This window comes from Protopterus annectens, chromosome 11.part0 (assembly GCF_019279795.1).
Source record: "Protopterus annectens isolate FY-2018-M chromosome 11.part0, PAN1.0, whole genome shotgun sequence".
NCBI classification, from domain to species: Eukaryota; Metazoa; Chordata; order Ceratodontiformes; family Protopteridae; genus Protopterus; species Protopterus annectens.
This window is the reverse complement of record NC_056745.1, coordinates 214,652,579-214,673,462: the sequence shown is the minus strand read 5'-3', so window position 1 is coordinate 214,673,462 and position 20,884 is coordinate 214,652,579. Positions and strand designations below refer to the sequence as shown.

The window sequence follows — 20,884 nt, the reverse complement described above, 5'->3', positions numbered from 1 at the left end:
AAGGCACAAATCCCAAACGATGCTCTGCTCTATTAGAACATCTTTAAGCGCTTTTCAGCCAAAAAATGCTTGAACTTCATCAGGTACATTTTTACTCAAAAACAACCATTTAAAAAGGTTAATGACTGTACCATGTGGTCATAATACACAAGATCACTTCCCTTTACCTTAAGGTGGTACGCATAAAATTTAAAATGCATTAAATTAAATAAATATTCTCTAAAAAAATTGTTTTCGTGCTCAAATCACTTTGTGTCTATTAAGTACAATGCACACTAACCATAATTATAAGTGCTTGACATACATATCAAAACATTAAAATCTATCTTTCCAAATTTTTAAATTTAAGAATACTTAAAATTGAACACAACTCGTTTAAACCAGGGTAATGATATGCATTTAAATGAAGTTGCCATAATAATTCAAGCCTTTCTAAAATCAATGCATGTAGCCCTCCTCTAGCATCAACTGCTACTTGATCAATAACTTTAAATTGGTCACTATTTTCTATATTGTATCTAGCTAAAGCATTCTCTTGTTTTTGTCGATTAATGTTATAAACATGTTCATATATTCTGTCCTTTAGCTTCCTATCGGTCTTACCGATGTAGAATGTAGGACAGTTTTGGCAGGAAGCTAGATAGACCACCATTTTGGAAGAACAGTTGAATTTCTTTTCTAAATAGAACTAGTACGTATTTGGGATTCCTAAAACACATGAAAGTATAGAAAACCCCCCTATGCGACCTCTGGTTGATGCACGTAATTCTATCACTTATTCATGTGCGAAAATGGTAGACACAATTTAAAAAAATACATTAACAACATAACACAAATTTGTAATGATTCTTGGACATTAAGCAATATAAATAAGTCAGAATATAAAGAACTGCATAATTTAAGACTATAGATGTATGAGATCTTTACCCTTCGATCCCACACACTGAAGGGATTGAATGGGTGTACCATATGATGAGAATGAAAGGAGATGCAACTGATGAAATTGCACTGGTTGAAGAACTCCTAGATATTATTCTGAATAACAATTACATTACTTTCAACAATTAATTCTATCTACAAAGAACCGGGGTAGCTATGGGTTCCACATGTGGTGCAAGCTTTTCTAATTTAGTTATGGCCCACTGGGAATATGAATTTATTAATAACAACCCACATATTAAGGACACCATATATTTTTATACCCGTTTCTTGGATGATACATTTTTATGATTATTAAAGTGGATGATATACAAGCTAAGGAACTCATCCAGTATTTCAATGGCACAACCAGCTTCTTACACTTCACATATAATTTTGATCAGGATTCAATAGCATATTTAGACGCAAGTCTGAGAAAGGACAGAATCCAGCAATGCTACATAGCCACAATTTTCCGTAAGGAAACATACTGAAATGCTTTCTTACACTTTTCCAGTTGTCACCCACATTATCAAAAACGTTCAATGGCTAAGGGACAGCTAGTAAGAGCTGCCCAAATGACAACACTGGAATCTGATTTTGTGCTTGAGTGCAACAAACTTAGAGATATGTTCCTTAAATGTGGGTATCCTGACCAGATGATTTTACAACTTATGGAGGAAGTGAAAATAAAGACTTAATGGCACATTTATGCCAATTTTGATGTTTAGAAACAACTTAGAATTAAATATTATTGAAGAAAATAGAGGTGTAGATGAAAGCATTGAAGTACCCCTTGTAAGGTTTAAATTTATTACAACATATAGTATAGATATGATACATATAAGGAATATCATATGTAAATACTGGAATTTGATTAAAATGATATAACCTTGACAACCAAATTAATGGAAGCTCCACAGGTTGTATTTAGAAGGGGCAGAAAGATCAAGGACATATTAAGTAAAAGTTACTTACAACAGGTCAGACAACTTGGGATGTACCTATGCAATATGTGCAACTATTGTAAATATGTAGAGACAGGCATTGGGTTTCAAATAGGAGATAGAAAGTACTATTTAGAAAAGAAATTCAACCGTTCTTCAAAAATGGTTGTCTATCTAGTTTCCTGCCAAAGCTGTCCTGCATTCCACATAGGTAAGACCGACAGGAAGCTAAAAGACAGAATATATGAACATGTTTATAGCATTATTCGATAAAAACAAGAGAATGCTTTAGCTAGACACAATATAGAAAATAGTGACCATCAATTTAAAGTTATTGATCAAGTAACAGTTGATGCTAGAGGAGGGACACATTCATTGATTTTAGAAAGGCTTGAATTGTTATGGCAACTTTGTTTAGACGCATGTCATTACCCTGGTTTAAAAGAGTTGTGTACAATTTTAAGTGTTCTTAAACTTAAAAGTTTGGAAAGATATGTCAAGCACTTATAATTATGGTTAGTGTGTATTGTATTTAATAGACACACAGTGATTTGAGTATGAAAAAAACTTTTTAGAGAATATTTATTTAATTGAATGCATTTTAAATTTTATGCATACCACCTTAAGGTAAAAGGAAGTGATCGTGTGTATTATGTCACATGGTACAGTCATTAACCTTTTTAAACGGTTGTTTTTGAGTAAAAAATGTATCTAATGAAGTTAAAGCATTTTTTGGATGAAAAGTGCTTAATAAAGACGTTCTAATATAGCAGAACATCATTTGGGATTTGAACCTTCAACAGCTTTATTTTGTTTTATCAGTTTGTTATATTCATTGCTAGTTTGTGTGGAGTTTTGTATTTCACCACCAGCTTTGCTTATGGACCTTATTTCCATACTTGGCTTGGCCGCATATCTTTTTCTGTAGCCCTTACTCATGCTGTTTTGAGGTGCTGGCATTCTTCTTCAATTCCACCTATGCCCTTCTCTTCTTGAGGTGCTGCTTTCCTGAGTAATTCCCTGAACTGCTGTGTTTTCTCTCCAGTCAACTTCCAGGGCTTCAGCCTAGTTTCTGTTGACCTTAGAGCCTTCGCTGACCACTGCTTGCAGAAGATTTTTATAGATATTCTAGTGTAAAAGGTTAGCTTCAGTGATGCCACATCTTGTAAATCCTAAAAATTATGGAATTATACACGGCAGGCAAATATTTGGCTACATAATTAAGGTAAGTACAATACAACAAAAGACAAAAAGTAAGGCAATGATTTTATTACTTAGTCTGAATACAGAAAAAAGCATTTGATAGGGTCTGATTGAGTTTTTATGGAAAAGATGTGATAAATTTGAGTTAACTGAATAGCTCATTGTACTGATAAAAGAAATCTACATAGGTTCCCTGTCAATGATTAAAGTGGGAGGAAACATGTCTCAAAATTTTTATACATAGGGGACAAGGAAAGGTTGCCCACTGCCCCCATTCATGTTTGTGTTGTAGCTTAAGCCTCTTGCCTTGAAAATAAAGAAGGTGGAAATAATGGGGAATGACCTGAATGAGTAGGAAGAGAAAATGGAGTTTGTTGATGACATAATTATATATTTAGTAGATCCCACGAGAGAAATACCCAAGCTTTTCCATACCTTGTACAAATATGTAATAATTTCTGGCTATAAAATCAATATGGATAAAACTCAATAGCAGTAAACTAATGACCTTGTACAATGATACCCTGTTTGTGGGGGCACTACAAAATTAGGTACTTAGGTGTATGAATTATACCAAAAACTAATGAGCCCCAACAGAAACTTTTGCAGACATTAAAAGTAAAATAGTGAAAATGGTAAAGAAAAAGACTACTTTAACCACTGAACTAGGTAAGATACCAGCCATAACAAAATTTACTGTACCCATTATGCTATATGTTAAGCCAAGTATATATTTTTAAATCCAAGGAAAGCTACTGAAAACCTCTCCAAAATGAGACAGAAATGCTTTGTATGTCAGAGGAAAAGACCTAGAGTAAAATGGGAAAAGATGGTACTGCCTCCCAAACAAGGGTACAGCCCTGCCTGACTTGGTAAGTTATCACATGGCAGCACAATTAAGATTGGCTTATTTGATTCAAAACTGGCACTGTAACTCAAAATAGAACTAAATGATGTTCAATCAAATAGAAACAAATCTAGACACTAAAAAAATAAATGTGGGCCCTCAGCACTAAATATTCATAGAAGGAATTTACAAATTAAAAACCAAAAAGTATGGATTGGTGAAGGGCCTTTCTAATACAAAATTAATGGCACCCTTGAAATTCAAAATTTGACCAAAAGGGTTGAAGGGGATAAAAAGGTAGGGTAATTATGTGTTAAAGAGTTGGTTCAAGGCAAGGAATAACCTGGTGTATTAAAAACTACTCACAAAAGGGGAAAACATGATGGACTGGTAGTGGAAACATGTATAAAAGTGGGCCCAAGTGATTAGAAGAAATGCAGATCAATTTATAATACTCTGAAGGAAAGGGGAATGAATTATCAATTAAGAAGTTGCATAGGCCAGAGCTTCTTATGTTGATAGGAGCCAGACACCTTGAAGCACAAGAGAATACAAGGCCTTATTGGAAAAGATGGAGAAAGTAAAGATAGAAATATTGAAGGGTTGGCAAGAGCAGGTAGGGAGAACAATCAAGTGAATTATAATGACAAAATATTTGTAATTCCCCAAAAGAACAACAAGATCTAGGAAATATAAATGTTTCACATGAAAATGCTTACATGAGATTAAGTAAAATATTTCCACAAGTAGATCAGTAATGTTAGAGGTGCAGAACAAAGCAAAGGGAAAGTTGAAATTACATTTTGGTCCTGTCCTAAAATGAAGTCTTTATTTGACGGTCTTAAAGTAATAATGAGAAATAGCTTAGGACTTGACTGGCAGGTGGGCAAGGAACAATATCTGCTGAACTGGAGGAGGTATATTAGTAAAGTGATGCTTACTGATGGAATTACAACTGATAGTAACTTAAGAAACACATAACATAGAAGTCTGAACCAACTGAACTCCCTCAGATAAAGGAAGTAATACAAACTTTGAATGTATTATCAGAAATGGATTTAAAGAATGAGGAGTATAAGGCTAATAAATTACATAACTCACAGAGGAACACATGGATTCAATATATTCATTTTTTTAATTTCTCCAAGTCTTTTGGGTTTCTAAAACCATGACGGGAACGGACCCCATTCCTAACTCAAAGTACAATTAAAGTTCATGAAATTAGTATTGTTTCAGTCATTGATGTTAGCCAAAAGTGCTCTTCGCAGCACCCACAAAGTGCCCAGTAATGATGACTCCTGCAATTCGTATGGAGTTACATGTACTGGTAACTTATCCAACTATGATTGTAAATTCTTTTTATAAAACCAGTTGCCCCTACTGCTACTGGAACAGTATGGATATCCTTTTTCCACATTGCCCTCATTTATGCCTGCAAATCCTGGTATTTTATGACTTTGTGTCTCTCTGAACGCAAGACACTGTAGTCATTGGGTGTAGTGATTTCAAAGATCAATGCTACTTTTGTCTTCTTTTCATGAACCACTATATCTGATTTTCTCGCACCTGTCTTTTGAACTGTTGGTAATGGCTAATCCCATGTGATGTAGACTTCGTCATTTTCTATGACACTTTGTAGCTCAAGTTTCCAGTGTTTTTCAGCCACTTCAGTACCATAATGTTTGCACAATCCACAGGCAACAATCTTGCCACATTATTATGCCTTTCGGTATACAGTCGCTTCTGCCATTAGTATGTCACAACCAGCAACACAGTGTACAACTGTTTCCAATTCTGTTTTACAAAACCTACATTTGTCTATTTCTCTCACATGTTCAATGGACTTTGTAAACCAATGTGTGCGTAGTCCACTATCTTGGGGAGTCAATATCAACCTTTCATCTTTTGGCATGAATTCACCTCTCCTTAACCATTCCTGCATTCGATCCTGATCAAAATGAAGTTCTTCCAGGAGTTTTCTATACTTGCAACTATATTTATGCATTTTCCACATTTCTTGCCTTCTCCTCTAATCCTTCACCTTGTATTCTTTGTTTTGTTTTTTGGCATATTCAGTTGCTGCCTGATTTTTACCTACTTCTGTTTTGATTTCCATTCCCACTTGACACCAATATGCTTCTGCTAGACTAAGTAGGGAAGTCATCTTAGATTTATTCTCCTCATGTTTCAAACCTTTCACTATGTTTGGGTCTTGTGAGGTCAGCAGATATGTGTGCAGTCCCACAACTGCAGATCTATACATGTAATCAATTTCAAGGAGGGCCATACCTCGTTCAAAAATGGGGAATATATAATCTTGGTATGCACGGATTTCTATAAATCATTTGGTGAGCATGAAGTGTCCTTCTTGTTTTCCTATCTAATCTATCAAACATCTCTTGGTGCCAGTCAATCACTCCAAAACTGTAAGTTAGGACAGGAAGAGCAAATTGATTTATTGCTAGAATTTTGTTCCTACATGTCAATGCTGTTTTCAGAATTAATTTAAGTCTTCTAAAATATTCCTAAGTTTTATTCACATTTGTTATTGTTAATCCTTCATCAATTCCATATATTTATACACCCCCTCTTGCTCTTCTTTTATATCGCATTCTTGTCCCAAACTGATGTTTACTTGGTACTGAAGCTTTCCTACTTTAAAGGTTGCTTTTACACATTTATCAAGACCAAATGACATTCTTATATCATCTGAAAACCCTTTGACTACTTGCAGTTGTGCTTTTAGCTCCTCATCTGATGAGCTACACAGTTTTAAATTGACAAAGAGAAGATGAGAAGTCACTTTGTTGTTTTCTAGGAGCCAAATTATAGCCATGGCCTAGTCTGTTAAGTAGACAGCTTAATGGGTTAAGAGCTAAACAGAATAGCAGCAGTGACAAGGAATGACCCTGGAATATCCCTCTTTGAATTTTTATCCCTGGGACTATAATTTGTCCTTTATCACGGCTTAATTGCAAAGTGCTTTGCCACTGTTTCATGGTAACTGTAAAGTAATCAATCAGTGTAGGGTGTATCTTATACATTTTTAAGCAATCTTTTAAAAATCCATGAATGTGGGATACGGTCAAATGCTTTTTGGTTGTCAGTCCATGCCATACTTAGATTCTTTCCCTTTTTACAGTTCTCCTCTATGACTTTATTGAACAACAAATGATCCTTTGTTCCATATGAATTTATTTTATTACCCTTTTGTTCCATTGCCATGACTGAATTTTCTTCTAAATGACCATAAACTCTTCAGCACCAATTCCACTGTATAGTTTATATGTTGTTGGAAGGCAAGTTGTTCGTCTATAATTTTTAGAGTAGCTTTCAGGTTCAGACTTAAGTAGGAGCATTGTTTTTCCTGTTGCTAACCAGGCTAGTGTCTGTTTAGGGTGTGCACATAAATAGTTCTTATTCATGGGTAAATCTTCATGCAAAGATGCTAATACTTTTAACCATAAGTTAGGTACTGCATCTGGGTCTGGGGGTTTTCAGTTAGATACTTTTCTTAACTTTGGTTCACTCTGTTACTTCATCCAATTTCATACCTTGTACCTTTGAACGTCTTATTCTTTCTTTTACTTCTTCTATCCATTTAGCATCTTTGTTATGTACCACAGGATCTTCCTAAATGCTTCTCCAAAATGTATCTATTTCTTCTTTTTTTCATGGTATTTCAATTCCTTTTATCTTGTTTCCCAGTTCTCTATAAATTTTTTTTGGGTCATCAATAATTGCTTGTTTCGCACTTTTTCTTTATATTTATCTGGAATCTTCTAAGTTTTTTTTTCCGCCTGTGCTATTTTTAGTTTATTATTTGTAATAGTGCATGATAAATCCTGACCCATTATAAAACTGCATATTGCTTTTATCACATCTATTTTTCTGAGTATTTCTGTTGATCTGTTCCCTCTTCTATACTCTTCTAACAGTGACACTACTTGTCTTAATTGCTTTATAGTTTTCTCTATTCAATACTTCAGTGATGGTATTCAATTCCCCCCCCTCCTTTCCCTTACTACCCTGTGCTCTTGTGGTAGAAATTTATCTGTTATTAATTTAGCTGCACAGTAATATATCCTGTTTACTTCTGTTATATTGCATGGATCTCTATGGATAGTCCTAATTTCTGTGTTCATTTGTTTTATCAAACTTCTAACTTTTGGGGTTTTATTGACCTTCTACAGTCTATTTCTTTCACTGATCTTAATATAGCTACCTGTATTAAATCAAACAACAATTCTCTTAGCTCATTTTCTTCTAAACTGAGGGCACATTTTTTGTTCTCCATTTTCTGCAGGCATTCTATAGAAAGCTCTATAGCATCTTCCTGTGGCACATTCTCGTCAATTTCATCTTCTGTCATCCATTGCTCTGTCTGAACGCACTACCCTATCACTCCTCATCATTGACTGCATCAGAGTTGTCACAGTTTCCTGTTTCTTTCCTTGCTGTCCAGCCAAGTGAACATTTACATTGGTTTCTTGTGAAAGGCTCCAAAATATCTTCATATGGCAACTGACCAGTTGCTTCCTATTCCACTGTTTTCTCCTTAATTTTGATGTCTATTGCTCTATCCTGAGGTGCTTTCCGAGTTAGATTTTCTACGCTGAAGCCTTCACTTCGCAGGTACTCCATACCCTCAGTTTCTATTTCTTTAACTTCTCCATTACTAATCTTCTTTTCTACTTTTCCTCTGTCTTTTTATTTTTGTATTGTAACGTTTTCCATGTCCGGATTCTCTCAAATATCTTTGGTGCTGCTCTTTTGTATTAATTAGTTTTGCTTTTTCCTTTGCATAAATATTACACCATATTAAATTTATTTTTCTTTTCCATGTCCATATTTCTTTTTCAGATGGCTCCTGATGTTCCTTTTTCTCCTTACTATGGTGACTCGTTCCAACACGCTGTGATATAACCTATGTTAGACCTGGTACAGCAAATCATTCACTTTGCAGGCATTCCATAACTTCATCTTCTACTTTAACGTCTACTTTACTTATCTTCTTTTCTACACTCCCTCTTTGTGAGAAGACCTCCCAAGCGAAGCGGCAAACGAGATCTGGGGGCTGCCTCGAGCTGGTAAAAGGAGTTCTCGAGCTAAAGCAAGTGCCGAGTCGGAGCCGACTTATATGGATGCCTTTGCCTGCATTTCTCTTTGAATATCTTTGGGGCTGCCTTTTTTATATTGATTAATTTGGCTTTAGACTTTGCATAAATATTGCACCATATCAAATCTCTCTTTTTCATGTCCATATTTCTTTTTTATACTCTTCAAAAATCTCTAGGTTTTGGTGTTTATATTTTCGCACTTTCTCAGATGCTTCTTTTTCCAAACAGATCAACATTTTTTGACTATATAGTGTTTTTCACAAATCTGTTGTATTAATGAACACGAGTTTTTATTTGAAGCTTCTGACAGTTTTTCTTGTGGAAGTATTTTTCTTTCCTCTAATTTCTCTCAATCTTTCTGTATATTTTGTGTCTGGAAATTCTAGGCTTTTTGCATAATATAACAATACATAATTTCTTTCTTATCCTCAATAGTCCACTCTATCGTGTTTATGGCTCTTCTCTGGCCTCTCGGTTTTTGTGGTTTTTGTGGACTGGTTCTTCCTTCTACAACAGGGGGGCCCATCCTCCATCTAGGCCTAGCCCCACTGTAGGAATGTTCCTGTATTTTGAGGATTCTACAGTCATTTTTTTCCAGTCCTGACACCAGTGCACCTACCAGAACTGGGCACATCAGACAAAAAGAATGAAAAACACAAATTCATTAAATAATTTTATCCATTTGTGTTCTTACATTTGGTATATATCAAATGAAAATCACCTATGTATCCAACGGGTAATTATGAATGGGACTGTGTGTTCAGTCTTCACACCCTTCTTTCTCATGCTGTTAGTTTAGCAGATGAAACCTGAGCTACTGTCTACACTACTGAACCTGTACCAGGATGACAATACCTATACATTTTGTATCACATCATAATATCAGAGACAAGAGAAAATGCAGCAACCAAGGAAACAGCACTACTACATATGCAGAAGTTTGCTTTACACCTAATCTACTTAACCATGATTCATTAAATATATACCACAGCAGTTATTTCACTGAATGTACGCTAAGAGTGGTGCTTTCTTACTCTAGTTTCTCTCTTCTTTACTTCATCAATCATGTCTTTACCTTAGCAGTTACTGGTTCAACATAAAATGTCCTCGTTCCAGATATTACTTTTTTAGTCAGTCATTCTCGTTATCACATTTGTTCATGCTTGTTCATTTATTAGTTTGTCATAAAACAGAAGCATTAATGGTTTAATATGTAATACTGCTTTTTCATATTTTCACACTTCGCAAACAATGTCTACAATAAAAATCTCCCCTCTTCAGTTTCCTACTGTTAACACCATTATTATAGTTGGGGTCTATAACCACAAAGCCAACTCACCTTACATAAAAATCACAATCTCCAATCAGGTATATTTGTCTGAACTAGATGGGAGACCTGTAATGATAGCAGCTCTGTGAACAGCCTTCTAAGATATATATGTGTATATGTGTAATGTGTTTGTATCTTCGAGAATGCTTAGTACCCGTAGTGCATATAGCTCTCAGCTCACTCTTCAAGACACTGTTATCACAGTAACTGTGTTTTCAGTAGGCTGCCATTTTGTGTGGAATTAAAAATGCATCATAACCTTGAATTCATGAGTCTAATACCATTACTGAACTGCACAGTTCAGGGTGTACCATAAGACAATGGTGTTACATGGTGTCAATCCAGTGGAATATTTTTCACTTGCATCGTTGAATTTGAATGTGAAAATGCCATTCAGGAACAAACCACACCAAACAGCCGAGGAGATACTGCAGAGCACAGAATAAACTGCTTTTAATTAAAGTTGCGGTTTTGCTTAAAAATAACAATGTTATACATATTTTAAGTCAATAATCAAAATATAACCGCAAATTAATTGCCAAAGGCAAACTTCAACTCTCCAGAACTATTTAACTTCACAAAACCACCCATGTGATCATCACATAGGCAGAAGTTCTTACATTTTTGAATAGCATCAAAGCTTGAAAAGGAAGGTAAAGAAATACAGGTAAACATTTTATACAATGTCAAAACAAGTGAAAGCCATTTACAATTCATCTTCATGTTATGAAAGCCACAGTGTTACATATGAGTAAGGAATACGTAAGCTCAGTGAACATTTTATGCCAAAGAGAAATGTTATTCGTGAAAGGTACATACCCACTAAGACCCCCTAGGTTAACAAAATTCGACAAAATTACTTGCAGGTGGGGCTTCGCCTAGCTGAGATTTCAGAATTTATGCAGCATCTCCAGGATATCAGCTACTTTGTAACCCCAGTTAGTATAACATTTCTACAATCACTTCTACACTGGTTTATGAAAGATCTTTTTGTTACAGTGTCCCTTTACTGTTATTTAGCAAAATTATCCTTACCTGATCATAGAAATATAAGGGTCCAGGTGTACAAAGAAATGCTGACATTTTACTGGGGTGCACTCCCTGTAAAACAAAATACAATTTTAAAATAGAAATCAGAAGATTTTTCATAAGAATATTATCAATGAGAGTTTAAACTCAGTAAATACACACCAACTAAATTATTTGTTATGGTAGTCCACTTGGGAAAGCAGTAGCTAAAGTGGACTGGTAATGACCCGCAATCCCAGTAGATTTCCAATTTCAAAGGTGAAAAGGATTTGTTATTTCTCAAACGGTTCATTCCCTGAGTTCACTATTCATTTCCTAGCTGCCTTTGGACTGATATATTGTGTAGTTTTGTAGTATATGTTCCAGTCAACCTGCAATGATGCCCATTTATGTTATTTTTGCTTCTCCAAATAATTCTGTTTGTGTACAGTTTCATTCCTTCCCTCTAATCCTGTTCAATAAACCTTTGTAGCCATATCATGGACATGGTAAGTGATGGCATATCTTTAAGAATGAGCTTAGCTAGTATTGGATACGTGTGTCAAGGGATGTGTCTTCTTTAGATAAGTTACTCTCAGGTATACACTGAGTGCGATACACAAAATTCACTTTGTTCCCATTATTTGGCTAATCCTAACATAAAACCTGGCTTAAACAAAATATATCTCATGACATCAGAACAATTATTATTTTTGTAAATCTTGACCTACTTGTCTGCTTAGCATTCTCTCTGCTCTTCAATTAGTTGTTGTGAAGAAATATGTGTGATACTTGAACACTGTGATGTGGAGCTGCCTTTCTCCACTCTGTTTTTCAGTCAAAATTCCACAACAGATTCAGTATTTTTACATTCACCATAATAATGTTAAAATATGTCATTTATTGTTTTCAGAATAAAATATTGCCTTTAAGCATTAACATTTCTTGTTTTTGTTTTCTGTCTTATGACATCTTTTATTTTAAGGAAGAAATCATCACGGTTTTTCTTCGTTTTGGCTCATGTTATCTACACTAGCCACTATCTCTGGAGCTGCATGGAAACTTCCCTGAGAATTGAAAGTACAGTTGTGTACACTTACCATAAATGTAGATGTTCGAGTGTATTCACTGTTGCAGTCATCACATTTGGGTAATCTGCTGGCAGGTTGCCCTCAGTCGGCCTGAATTCCAAAGTCTTGGGTCCTGTGTCGGTTGCTGTCTCTTCTTCCATGACGTCAGGTCGTCAGGGGTATAAAACAAGCAGCAGATGCCATTTTCTTTAGTTTTTCTTGCCCCAGATGTCAGACGCCTCCAAAAAGGTAGCAAAAAAAAAAAAAAAAAATATATATATATATATAATATATATATATAATATATACTATATATACATGCATCAATACAAACTTTACCTTCATCTACAAGCAAATACACCACATAGGTTGTAGAAGATAGAGAAGGAAAGATAAACTCCAGAATTAAAGGGGGATGGCGGGCAGGTAACCTGGACGGCAACAGTGAATACACTCGAACATCTACATTTATGGTAAGTGTACACAACTGTACTATGTTCTTCGTGTTTCACTGTTGCTGTCATCACATTTGGGTAGAATCCCAAAACTATGGATGGGAGGCTGGAGCTAAACAGCATTAGGTGCGGCTATAAGGCCCTGCAGAACTGCAGTGGCAAAGCCTGCCCTGGACTTAGAGTAGAGAGGCAAATGATAATGCTTTGTAAAAGTGTGAACAGAACTCCAAGTAGCAGCCTCTAGAATGTCTTTGGTTGGTACTCCTCTGAGAAAGGCTGCTGATGCAGCAGCAGCTCTGGTGGAATGAGACCTAATGCCCTTGGGCACAGGTTTGCCATGATGTAAGTAGTAGAAAAGTACAGTTTTGTACCTACCATAAATGTAGATGTTCGAAGATCCACATTGCTGCAGTCCTTACACTTGGGTAGTCCGCTGTCCTCGGTCGGCCCGAATATCAAAGTATAAGGCTGACGTCGGTCAAGGCGCATTTGACTGACATCAGGACGTCAGGGTACAAATGCGCATGACCGACGTCATATCCTCAGTCTTTTCTTGCCCCAGATGTCAGAAGACCCTAAAAATAAAGGTCAAAACCAAAAGACAGCAAACAACCAACCCACCACCCTTGCACTAACTATATGTACAATATATACAAAATACACAATATGTACAACCCAACCCACACAACCACCTCTAACTACAGAAGGGAAGGAGGGAGGGTAAATTGGACTGCAGCAATGTGGATCTTCGAACATCTACATTTATGGTAGGTACAAAACTGTACTATGTTCTTCATCTCACATAGCTGCAGTCCTTACACTTGGGTAGAATCCCAAAGCAGAGGTAAGGGAGGATGGCTAATTACAAGGAAGCAGGAGCTGCCAAGATGCCCTGCAAAACAGCAGTGGCAAAACCAGCCCTGGATTTAGAGTAAAGTGGCAGGTGATAATGCCTAGAGAAAGTATGCACTGAACTCCAAGTAGCTGCCTCCAAAATATCCTTGGTTGCCACTCCCCTCAAAAAAGCTGTTGAAGTGGCAGTAGCCCTAGTGGAATGAGGCCTAATCCCAGCTGGAATCTCCTTGCCATGATGGGAATAACAGAAAGCAATGCAAAACCCAATCCACATAGAAATAGTTTGTTTTGACACAGGCTTGCCCTGAGAACTCAAAGCAAAAGAAACAAACAACTGCTGAGACTGCCTTATCCCTTTAGTTCTGTCCAAATAATATCGCAACTGCCTGTGTACATCTAAAGTGTGCAAAATCTTTTCCCCTTTATTTTGGGGATTTGCATAAAAAGTAGGCAAATGAATAGTTTGGTTTAAAGCCACACTAGAAACCACCTTAGGCATAAAGGAAGGATTAGTACGTAATGATACCCTATCCTTATGGAAAATCAAGAAAGGCTCCACCGCCATAAGGGCCTGCAATTCAGAAACCCTTCTTGCAGAGGTAATTGCCAACAAAAAAGCAGTCTTCCATGACAAATATTTCAACTCAGAAGTAGCTGCAGGCTCAAAAGGTTGTAGAGTGAGTTTCTCCAACACAAAATTGAGATCCCAAGCAGGAGTAGGAGCTCTTCGTGGGGGTCTTATATTCTTTGCCCCTCTAAGAAATTGCTTGAACAAAGGATGAGAAAACAATGGTGGGTCACAATCATAGTGAGCGAAATTGCTGCAGCATGAACCTTAATAGAAGAGAAAGACAAACCTTTGTCCAGTAACTCAGTAAGATATTGAAGAGCCACACTCAAATTAGGCTCAGAAACATCAAAATCTTTTGCTGCACTCCAAAATAAAAATCTCTTCCATTTATCTGCGTACACTTTCCTTGTACTAGGCCTTCTAGCTTCCAAAATCACATTCAAAACTTGTTGTGGAAGTTGAGACCCTCTATGGTTTAAAACAGAATATGCCAGGCTGTTAGGTGAAGAGAGTGAAGTTTGACATTGAGCAAATGGCTGTCCTCCTGTGACAACAGGTGTGGAATCGAAGGCAAAGGCCATGGAGGCTTCCGTACCAGACTTCTCAGTAATGGGTACCAGTGCTGTCGAGGCCAATCTGGAGCTATTAAAATCATCCTTGGCTTGTCCTGTCTGACCTTTAGAAGTACCTTTGGGAGGAGAGGCAGAGGTGGAAAGGCATACACATGAAGATTGCTCCAATTGAAAGAAAGAGCATCCACTTTCCAAGCTGTGGGATGAAACCTTTTTGTGCAAAACTTTGGCAGCTGATGGTTTAGTGGAGAAGCGAACAGATCTATGTCTGGAGTTCCCCATGACACTGTCAATTTCTGAAACACATGAGGATCCAATTTCCACTCGTGGGGATCCATAATTCGTCTGCTCAACACATCTGCTAAGGAGTTCTGTGCTCCTGGCAGAAACCTTGCCTGAAGATTGAGTTGTAAACTGAGAGCAGTCTCCCACAAAATCATTGCTTGCCTGCATAGAGGATAAAAATGCGTTCCCCCTTGCTTGTTGATGTACCACATGACAGTTGTGTTGTCTGTTAGAATCAACACCTGCCCTGGAAGAAGTAAATCCTTGAAAGCTATTAATGCAAACTGGACTGCTAACATCTCCTTTAGATTGATATGTAGATGTTGTAGTCTGGCAGGCCACTTGTCTTGTATCCACTTTCCATTTAGATGAGCTCCCCAAGCTTTGTCTGAGGCATCTGTCGTTAAAATCTGACTCGCCTCTGGCGGGTCACAGAGAGTCCCTTGTTTAGGTGACATTCCTGCCCACCACAAAAATTCCTTTTGAATGCAAGGTATTATTTGAATGACAGTGTCTAGATCCTGGCAGTGCTGTGTCCATACATTTTTGAGATACCATTGTAGCTTCCTCATATGCAGTTTGGCATTGGGAAGCACCAGAATACAAGATGCCATGAACCCTAAGGCTTGAAGGACTGTCCTTGCAGTCAGCCCGGACTGATGAGATAGCTGATGGAAGTAAAGGGATAGACTCTTTTGTTTGTCCGGGGTTAAAAGGCCATCTGGGATGCTGTATTCAGTCTCACACCCAGAAAGCACATGTCTTGAGAGGGTACTAGACTGGACTTTATTTCGTTCACAGAATACCCTAGGCATCTTAGCACTGCTATCACATATTCCAAATGACGAAGAAGCTCTTCCCTTCCTTGAGCCAGAATCAGGCAGTCGTCCAAATAAGGATAGATCTGTATTCCTTTCAGCCTGAAGAAAGCTATCACTGGAGCCAGAACTTTTGTGAACACTCTGGGCGCAGTGGATAAGCCAAAGGGCAATGCAGAGAACTGATAGTGAAAAGTCCCAGCTCGAAAACGCAGATACTTCCTGCAACTTAGTCTGATAGGAACATGAAGGTAAGCCTCCTTGAGATCGAAAGTTACCATCCAATGATCTTTGCCCAGCAGAGGCAAAAGCTGTTGTAACGTCAACATTTTGAACTTGGGAATGTCCAGATAAGTGTTGAGGATAGATAGATCCAAAATTGGTCTCCACGTGTCCCCCTTCTTTGGTACTAGGAACAGGCGAGAATAAAATCCTAGGTCCACTTCTGGCATAGGGACCGGCTGTATGGCCCCTAGTTGAAGTAACAGAGAAATTTGCTTGTGAGCCTCTATTCTTTGTTGAGGAGGAACGTCTGGCATGCCTCTGAAAGGAGGCAAGGTATGGAAATAAAACCTGTAACCTTGGTGTATGATATCCAATACCCATTTGTCTTGGGTAATTAAACTCCAATTTTCTTTGAAAAGTGCCAACCTTCCTCCCAAAGGTGCCGCCAGACGAGAAGGCTCTGGCAGCTGAAAAGGTAGGTCATTGGGTCTGTTTACGAAAGGACTGACCCCTGCCCTCACCTGAAGACTGTGCAGGAGAACTCCCTGTTCTAGGCCTGAAAGAGCCCTGAGCTCTGCCCCTACCACGTCTAGATCTACCCCTAGACTGGGAATCATAAGAAGGATACGTCCACCCTTTAGCAGGCCAATTTCTGCTAAACTTTGGAGGCTGAACCTGCAAAAAATCTTTAACAGTCTGCATAGACTTAGCTTTGTCTTCCATTTTCTTTAAAACTGCCTCAACAGGAGGACCAAACAACACGTCAGATTGTAAAGGAGCATCTAAAATCCTTGTTTTAACATGTTCAGACAAATTTTGATCCCTTAGCCAGGCGTGCCTGCGAAGAACTGACCCAGTGGCAGCCACCCTAGACAAGGCCTGTACAGCATCAAAACCACATTGCAAAGAATGCTTACCCACCTGTTCAGAAACATGTACTAAATCTTGCAACTCTTTACAATCAATACCTACTGCCAGAGCATCAACCTTAGACTTTAATTGTGAAAGGAGATAGTTTTGGTATTTTAACATGTGAAACTGGCAATTCAAAGCCCTCATAGCAAGAGTGGAAGAAGTATAAACTTTCTTTCCCCATCTATCCAAGGCCCTAGCCTCTTTGTCTGCAGGAACCGGATTCTTAACAACAGAAGCCTTAACACCTTTAGGCCCCTGGCTAACAGTTTCTGGGTCTGCCCTAGGACTCTTAAAAGATACTTATGAGCTTCAGGCACCCTGTAATACCTATCCGGCTTAACAGGAGCAGGAGGCAAAGAATCAGGATTAAGAGAAGCCTCTGTAAAACATCTTCCACTACATCCAAAACAGGAGGTATAGCCAAAGGCCTATGCTGGGGTAAAACAAAAATTCCCCAAGCCTTTTCCTGGAATCAGAGAAGTCCTGACCTTCCCACTTAAAATGCTCCCTCATGGAATGAAGAGTTTCTGAAAAAGAAAAATCCTCAGGAGGAGAAGCAGAAGGAGTAGAATCATCCACATCAGAATCAGAATAAGGAGAGTACTCCTGCAAGTCTTCAGCCGAAGACTCTGACACATCTGAAGCCTGCTCAAAACCCGGCAGCTCAGGCTCCACCCTAGGCCTCTTATCAGGATGGGGCATAGAACCCCTAATCAAAGTAATCAAATCTTCTGCCATTTTAAGCATATGCTTCTTGGGCACAGTACCTGAAGAGCTAGGGGTAACACCAACTGAAGCTAAACCTGGCCTGCCCCTGGGAGAAGCCTTAGAAACAGAAGGAGAGGGCCTAGCCACCCTAGGAAGGGAGGGGAGTATAGTAACCTGAGAAGCCCCTCAGCTTGACTTGCCTCCTGAGAGGCCACATCTTGCAATACTAAAGTCTCACCCTGGGAACACAAAGAAACCTCCGGTGGAGCCACCGGCTCCACCGACACCTCTAAAGAACCGGCGTCCGGTACAGATGGTTCTTCCAGCCTAGGCTTAACTGCTTTGTCCTTGCGCTTCTTCGAAGAAGCGGCCGGAGCATCCGACGGCATTTTATAATTGCACCGCTTCCCAAAGACTAACCTTGCACAATCCAACCTCCTCTTTATAGTGCGTTTATTAAATCTAGCACAAGAGCGACAGCCAACAACGTCGTGCTCAGGCCCTAAACAAGGAATACACAAAGTATGATAATCTCTATGCGGTATCTGTTTCCCACAAGAAATGCAATTATTGACTTTTTCTGACATCCGGTAAATCACTGAGGCAAGAAAAAACTAAAATATTCTAGCGGGTACTTAGCCAACTTTGAACTCGGTCTGAAACTTCGAAATCGAAAAATCTCAGAACGTCAACCGGCACTTGCAATGCTGCTTCTGCATCGGACCATGCGGCAAAAAAAGACTGAGGATATGACGTCGGTCATGCGCATTTGTACCCTGACGTCCTGATGTCAGTCAAATGCGCCTTGACCGACGTCAGCCTTATACTTTGATATTCGGGCCGACCGAGGACAGCGGACTACCCAAGTGTAAGGACTGCAGCAATGTGAGATGAAGAACATCAAATGCAGTGGCTTATCCACTTTGAAATAGTCTGCTTTGAAATAGCCTTTCCTTCTGATCGTGCAGCATATGTCACTAGTAATTGCTCAGTTTTTCTTAGTGCTTTAGTTCTGCTCAAGTAAAATCTTAGCTATCTGTGTACGTCCAAGGAATGCAGAATTCTCTCCCCTTTGTTCTGCGGATCTGGACAAAAGGTTGGCAGATAAATAGTTTGGTTAAGAGCCACACTGGAAACCACCCTAGGCATAAATGAAGGATTGGTCCTCAGAGACACCCTGTCTGGGTAAAATATGATAAAAGGCTCCACAGCCATGAGAGCCTGTAGCTCTGAGACTCTTCTTGCTGAAGTAATTGCTAGGAGCAGAGCTGTTTTCCATGATAAGAACTTTATATCCGCAGTAGCAGCTGGTTCAAATGGAGGCAGGGTGAGCTTTTCCAACACATAATTAAGGTCCCATGCAGGTATTGGTGATCTTCTGGGAGGCCTTAAATTTTTGGCTCCTCTAAGATACTGCTTTAGTAAAGGATGAGGAAAGATTGGTGGCTCTGTATTGTAATGAGCCGAAATGGCAGAGGCATGGATTTTAATTGATGAGAAGGACAGGCCTTTGTCAAGCATCTCAGTCAAGTATTGTAATATCTGAAAAATATTTGGTTCTGCTATATCAGTTCCTTGTGCTTGATTCCAAGCACAGAATCTCTTCCATTTATCAGCATAAGATTTTCTAGTACTAGGCTTTCTGGCTTCCAAAATGACATCCATCACAACTTTACTGAGAGGTGGTGTTTGCATAACTACATGATCAGCCATGCTGCCAGGTTCAGTGTTTGGAGTTGATTGTGCAGGATCTGACTGTTTTGCTGGGACAGTACTTGAGATCTTTGAGGTAATGTCCAAGCTGGGTATTGAGACAAGTTCCTTAGGACTGGGTACCAGTATTGGTGGGGCTAGTCCGGGGCAATTAGTATCATCTTTGGTTTCTCTTGTCTGACTTTTAGTAGGACCCTGGGAAGAAGAGGCAGAGGAGAAAAGGCGTAAACTGACAGGTTTGTCCAGCTGAATGATAGGGTGTCCACTTTCCATGCTTGTCTGTGATAAGTCCTTCTGCAGAATCTTTTCAATTGATAATTTTGAGGGGAGACAAATAGATCTATGTCCGGGCTCCCCCATTTCTTTATCATGCTAAAGACTTGTGGATCTAGTTTCCACTCGTGAGGGTCCATAAGGTTTCTGCTTAAATCGTCTGCCAGAGTATTTTGTTTTCCTGGCAGGAATTGAGCTTGAAGATGTATTTGGTAAGTCAAAGCTGTGTTCAACAGTGCCATGGCTAATCTGCAAAGGGGGTATGAGTGCGTGCCCCCCTGCTTGTTTATATACCACATAAATGTGGTGTTGTCCGTCTTTATCAGTAGTTGTCCTGGATGAAGTAAGTCCTTGAAGGCTGTCAGGGCATTTTGAACAGCTAGCATCTCTTTTCGGGTTGATATGTAGATGCATTTGTTTTGGGGTCCATATGCCCTGAATGCATCTTCCCGCCAGGTGGGCCCCCCATGCATAATCTGATGCGTCTGTTGTTAAGGTTTGGCTGGCAGGGGGTAGAGTGAAAGCCCATCCCATGTTTTGGTGACATGCCTTTGCCCACCATAGAAACACCTGTTGTAGGCAGGGAATGAGAGGAATCATTGTTTCCAGACTATGACAATGTTGACTCCATAAACTTTTTAGGTACCATTGAAGTTTTCTCATATGCAATCTTGCATATGGAATCAGTAGGATGCAGGATGCCATAAAGCCCAAAGCCTGCAGAGTTTGTCTTGCAGATAACTGGGTTTTTGTTGCCATCAGTTTGAAGTAAGTAGTCAGTTGCCTTTGTTTGTCTGGCATGAGGTAAGCCATCTGGGCAGTTGTATTCAAGCTTGCACCCAGGAATGTTATCTTTTGAGAGGGTACCAGTTATGATGTTTTTTTCATTTATTGTGTACCCTAGCCATGTTAGAAGCCTTTTCACAAACGCCAGGTGTTGAACAAGAATGTCCTTATTCTCTGCTTGAATGAGGCAGTCATTCAAGTAAGGATATATTTGTATACTTCTTTGTCTGCAAAAAGCAATTACTGGTGCCAGGCACTTTTGTAA

General features: G+C 38.7%; 1 protein-coding gene across 2 annotated transcripts in view; it reads right to left on the bottom strand.

Annotated features, from left to right (window-relative positions):
• The window catches only part of CCHR11.PART0H3orf20 (chromosome chr11.part0 C3orf20 homolog), a 2,050,812-nt gene that overhangs the window by 1,692,867 nt on the left and 337,061 nt on the right, over window positions 1-20,884 (bottom strand). For both annotated transcript variants that reach the window (XM_044087635.1, XM_044087636.1), the window contains exon 2: window positions 11,401-11,466. In XM_044087635.1, coding sequence (XP_043943570.1) covers window positions 11,401-11,466 — 66 coding nt within the window. The remainder of the gene's footprint in view (window positions 1-11,400; window positions 11,467-20,884) is intronic.